General features: G+C 42.7%; 1 protein-coding gene across 1 annotated transcript in view; it reads left to right on the top strand.

Moving 5' to 3' along the window:
* The first annotated feature begins 940 nt into the window (after positions 1-940).
* Positions 941-6,000, top strand: part of RELN (reelin) — a 430,874-nt gene continuing 425,814 nt past the window's right edge. The window contains exon 1 of the mRNA XM_026648676.2: positions 941-1,482. Coding sequence (XP_026504461.1) covers positions 1,239-1,482 — 244 coding nt within the window. The 5' untranslated portion in view covers positions 941-1,238. The remainder of the gene's footprint in view (positions 1,483-6,000) is intronic.

The raw sequence follows: 6,000 nt of genomic DNA, 5'->3' as shown, positions 1-6,000 counted from the left end.
TGATGACCTCCCTTGGGTCTAGTATGTAGAATCTACATCAGATGCATGGAGGTGGGCCAGGGAAGCAGGCTGTATGAGGGGAGGAAAGGATGTAGGACAGATGCAAGATATGTTCCATTCTACTTGTTCTTCCTTGAAGGGGGAACCTTTCCCTCTGGAAATGAAATTAATCCAGCAGGGATCCCCTGGACTGTCCCATTTTTGCACTTCAAAAATGCTGGCAGGTACGCTCTTCTTTCCAATTACATCATGTCACTAATGCTCACAGTGGCTGTATCTGGCCATTGGTTGGGATCCAACTGTGGGGTGGGAAGATGCATTAAAGCCTGGCAGGTCTGCTCCCATCTCCTGATGCTATGGTCCTTCTGCCAACCCCATCCTCTGTTAAAAATGTATGTTTTTATGCATTATTCCTGCAGCCAGCGCTTCATGTTCAGCGGCTCATTTCCCCCTGCAGTCCCTGTTGCACTTTCTCCTTTGGCCAGGGCTCCCTCTTTCCTTTCCATTACATAGGTCAGGGCTGAAATAGACATTAAAACCCCAATGTATCATCCCCATAAACGCTTCTGCTCACAAGAAACGGCTCTTTCCCGTAGATCACAAACTCTCCTTTCTGGGTGATAGTACCAAGGTGCCAACCCCACTTTTTTTTTTTTTAAATAATTTTAGCAAAGATCACAAGCCCAGGGAACCAGGAGGAGGGAGCAGTCAATACAGACAAAGACAGAGCAAACGGGCTCTGCCTAACTCTCCCAACCAGCCCCCTGCCCGTCTCCTCTTCATTTGCAACAACAACAAAAAGGGGGAGGGATTTCCCCCCTCCCTTCTACCCAGCCACCCGGGGAAATAAATTATTTCCAGCCCGTGGGTTTTCTGCCTCGTCTCCCCCCCTCCCCTGTCACTGACACCCTGAGGGGCAGCCGAGGCAGGCGCTCGCCCGGCTCCCACCAGGTTGCCCTAGAGCGCGAGGGCGGGCAGGGAGCGGCGCGGCGCGGCGCGGCGAAGGTGTGGAGACTGAGGCGGCGGGCAGAGCGGGGCTGCTTCCCCACCCCTGGCCAAGGGGGAGTCCGCGCAGCTGCCCAGCCGGCCGGCGGCTCCTCCCCAGCTGCCAAACTTCCCGGGCGGCCGCCTCGCAAACTTTTTTTTTTTGCCGGCTGGGTTTTGGGTCGGCTGCTCCCCGCCTTCGCCGGCTCTGCCCTGCAGGAGCGTGCGGGGCTGGCAGCAGCAGCAGCGGCAGCATGGAGCGGAGGCAGCCGCCGCCGCTGAGTTTCCCTCGCGGGTGGACTGTGCTGGTGGCGGTGCTGGGGCTGATGCTCCCCGGGCGCCAGGGGGCGGCGGGCTACTACCCCCGCTTCTCGCCCTTCTTTTTCCTCTGCACCCACCACGGGGAGCTGGCCGGGGATGGGGAGCAGGGAGAGGTGCTCATGTCCCTCCAGCTCGCGGGGAACCCGACCTTCTACGTACCTGGCCAGGAATATCACGGTAGGTGCCCGCGCCTGTTCCCGCTCCCCCACTCGCCTTCTCCGCTGGGCCGGGGGGCTCCGGGCCCCTGGGGGTGGGGGGGGAAAGTTAGGGACTTGTGGCTAGCGAGGGAGCCCGCTGTGCGACTCGCCTCGTCCGCGAAGTTCTCTACGCCCCTGGGCGGGGTGTGTGGGTGAAAGTTGGTTGAAATGTGAATAAGGAATGACTGATTTGGGTTGGGGAAGCCAAAGGAATCTCCTTTCTCCCCACAGATCATCTGCTTCCACCTCTAAATGCTCATAGCTTTCCCCAGACAGATCAAATATATTCCCCCCCCCCTAGTTCTCTGTTATCTATCAGCTGATAATATTGGGATAGGCTATTTACCTGGCAGAGCTTTTGTGTGGATAGGAATCTCTTTAGAACATCACTGGGACACTTTACATACTTACTCCTTGAATCTGTAAACTTGCCGTCTTATTTATTTATTAATATAGTGTTGCTTGCAGGTCCAGCTGCCTGCAATTTCATGGCTTGCTGGAAAAGTTCACATTGTTGAATGACCCACAGTGGTCTCACATTTTCATGCAATATTAGCCCCTCCTATCATAATACTCCTGATGTTCAGTGCTGTTAAACAATTCCATGTACCTATTGCAAAATTGCACTGTTGTCTTGTAGAGATTTATTTTCAAATGTCACCATTTTTTTAGATGTTAACATCAGAACTGTACATTCTATGTTAGACCAAGATGAAATCTTGCAACAGTGTGTTACAAACAAACAAACAAAAAATTAGCTGGTGCCTATATTTCAAACTATCAACCTATTAATTTAATAAAACTGAAAATGTGGGCAGAGGTTATGTATTTTATAGGACATATGTACAAAGACAGAGCCTGCTGGCTAGTTTCCTGCCATAGAGATTTAAGTACTTAACACTAAGCTATTTCATTGATTTAATTAGGACTTCAAGAACATCAAAATATTCTAGACCTATCCTGATAATTTAGTAGGGCCTGCAGGTGTTTTCAGTCTTTGCTATTTGTACTAACTGTGACATAAAAGGAAAATAAGCGATTACTTATAGAGTTTGTATGTCATTTCTGATGTAAATTATGAAGACAAATTAATCCTCAAGGGCTCCCTTCTACTTTGTTCCATTGTTAAAAATATAGTAGCCTAAAGAAGTGAATTTTAGTTTATCTGTATTTGAATACAACTTCTCTGGATTACATCTGTGTTGTAAAACTGCTGGGCTTTCTGGTCCCCATCTCTTAGGAAACACAGCTGCTTTTTAATGGAAATTCTGATTCTGAACATTCATTTAGGTCCTGATCCAGAGCTCTCTGGAATCAGTGAAAGTCTTTCCATTGACTCAAGTGGCCTTTGTGTCAGACCTCTCCTGAACAGAGCTGACACTAGGCATAAGCATGCTGAACAATTGCTTAGGGCCCCGAGCAGCTCAAGGGGCCCCTCTCCTCTATTCACTTTTTTAGTATATGTTTGGAGTCCCTCCTTCCCCCCCCCCCCAAAATATCCCTGCTTAGGGCCTGCAATGGGCTAGAATGATCTCTGCTCCTGAGTAAACTGTAGTCCCTTTCCTTGATATACGTGCACTGAAAGAGCTGATAGGTGACATTTGGAGGTCACCAGTATCTTTCATCGATTGATCAGCCAATATGATTGTGACACAGGCTTGATATGAGGGGTGATTGAGCTTTGTCACTCAATGTGACCCCAGGAAGGAGATTTATCTATAAGAGCCAAAAGTGAGAGTGTTAGGTCAAATGTTCACAGCTTGTCTTGAAGATGGAGCAATCAAGTTTTATTGGGAGATCATGCACTGTAATGATGAATAACTTTATTTTTCTAACTGCCCAAACTGAAGAGAGTTAACACTTAGACTTAAGTAAATTATCCATTAATGCAAAATCTTTACTTCCCTGATTTAATGGATGATGTGTTTATCACCTTGCTGACTTCCCCACCACATATACATGTGTTTTAGCTCCTGTGAAATAGTTTACATGCTTTTGGTTTTGCCCATAAAGTGCCTATGTAAACCAGTAATGGTATAATTTAATGGTATTATAATAATTTCTTTATACAGGAGGCCTGTATGTGTAGAACCTTTATAATCCATAGTCACTGTACATTATTTAAGAGGCACTCACTAAATCTCCTTCTCTCTCTTTGTTTCCTTACCTAGTATTTCACAACTTCAGAACAAAAGCTAATTTTAGAATACATTTTAAAAAGTGAGGAAATTAAAAGTAAAAACTTAAACCACCATATAAAGAAAAAGATATAACAGCACTTGGTTAAAGATGGAATTAAACTCTTAACTTTGAATTATCTGATTATTATTCTATCTCAAAAATTTTGTTTTATGTAAGCATTTTTGTCTCAATGTTCTTGGTTTTTTTAAAAACTGGATTAAAAGATGTTATAATTTTTTTTACTTTATTAATTATTAAACCTCCAAGGGAGTTCCAATTTTGCTGTCTATACTTTTTAAGATAGACAATCCAATTTTGTCTATCTTTTTAAGATAGACAAAGCAATTTTGATCCAATTGCTAAAAATCTTATAGAGCTTTCTTTAAAAAATAGTTTGAGGCCCACATATAGTAAACTGCACGTGTAAAAGATGTAACTTAACCATATTTATATTTTCTCCACAATCTCCAATCTATATTATATATTAAAAATCCAATTTTAATTTTTAAACCTTGATGATAAAACTAGGAGGAAAAAAGCTTAAAAGAACACATTTGTTTTGGAAACTCTTAAATACTGTTTGTTTTTCTTTCCCCAAAAAAATATATAATAAAAAGTTCTTGTTTCATGGCTAACACCTTATTTTCCAGGTCTCAGCCTGAAGTCAATGTTTAGACCCAAGCGTATAACCTTTGAAAAATGTGGTTTATCCTAGACGTGGTGAAAGAGTATGACTGCCTATTGTGTGGATTCCAAGGCATTAGGTGAACTGGGATTGGATGTGTTATGGAGCTGACAGTTTTAGTCTCCCAGAAAGAGACTTAGGGGAAGTGGGAATTTTGTGCTGCTTTGCTCATGCTCTCTCCATAGATGTCAGTGTAGAGCAGCATCAAAGCCTCAGAGGAGAATGTTGTATCTCTTGCCTTTGGGGCTTGTGCTGCTGTTATTTGTGGTTTGGATTGCTAAAGGACGGGAGAAATTATCACCCAGGAACGAAAAAATCCAAATCAAAGGAGGGTCCTTAAATTAGGCCGGGATGGCTTTGCCTTTGCTATTTTGACTTAGAAACAATGTAATCTTTATCAACTGCTATAACTGGTTTCTGAACACACCCTTACATGTCATTTTTGCATCCCCACTTTCAGATGTTGCCAAGCTCCCATGAATTTTGGGCAATGACCTGTATTTATCCTGATGAGTAATTGCAGGGACTCAGGAGATGTGTAAGCATTAGATCCAGACCAAAAATAATGCTGTTGGGTTCTGATTCTCAACTGCCTTGCACGTTGTGTAGTCATTTGTGTCCAGACTTTCAAAAGTGCTCAGCATCCACAACCAGGGCCTAGTCATCACCAGACACCAATATAAGTGGCTAGATTTTCAACATAGCTCAGTAAGTTATGTGCTTATCCCTTTGAAAACCTGGACATAGGTGTCACAGTGGGAGTTGCTGGGTGCTGAGCAATTTTGAAAATCTGGCTCTTGCAGTCTGATCCAAAGGCCATTGAAGTCAGTGGGAAGACTCAGATCCGGCCCTTATATATGTGCAGAGGGGATATAAAATGCTGCTAAATAGGGTTGCCAACCCTCCAGGATTGTCCTGGAGCCTCCAGGAATTAAAATTAATCTTTAATTAAAGATTATGTCATGTGATGAAATCTCCAGGAATACATCCAACCAAAATTTACAACCCTAAATCAGAATGATAATGTTTTACAGTTGCTTTGAACAAGACAATGAGTCAGCTCATTGAATATGCCTTTTGTTAGGCCCACTTCAGTTGTATCATCACACATAATTTATTAACTCTGGCTTTATTCTCAATATTTTGATTGAACTTTAAATTGTAGGTTGACTCATTGGATCATATTCAGACCGAGCACAAGCAACTGCTGCTCCTTCTAAGTCAGTCCTTGAAGTTGAAATTTGGTGCAATAATTTTAAATTCACAAAGAATTTTAAAGTATCTTTTTATACTATCATAGTAGGGAACAATACATGAATCAGTATTCTAAGAGCTAATCCTATTCTAATGAGTACAGAACAAAGTACATTAAAATGATCTTGAATAAATCATTGGTTTATATAGCAATAGTTCTGAGAAAATTACACCTTTTTGTAAAATAATCTTATACAATATTTCCAACTTGTACAGCTTGGTTTTTCATTTTCGGTACACTAATTCAGTGCTCACTGTTAGGAAAAGAAAGGGAAAGGTACTAATTGCTTTGCTATATGCGGTCCCTGTATCACATCTGAAACACTTTTGTGTTATACACAGCACATACACAGACAATTATTTTAATTATTCTTTTAC

Source organism: Terrapene carolina, unplaced genomic scaffold, assembly GCF_002925995.2.
Source record: "Terrapene carolina triunguis isolate 2854851 unplaced genomic scaffold, T_m_triunguis-2.0 Scaffold68, whole genome shotgun sequence".
NCBI lineage: Eukaryota > Metazoa > Chordata > Testudines > Emydidae > Terrapene > Terrapene triunguis.
The sequence above is the reverse complement of the archived record's forward strand: the minus strand, read 5'-3'. Positions and strand labels throughout refer to the sequence as shown.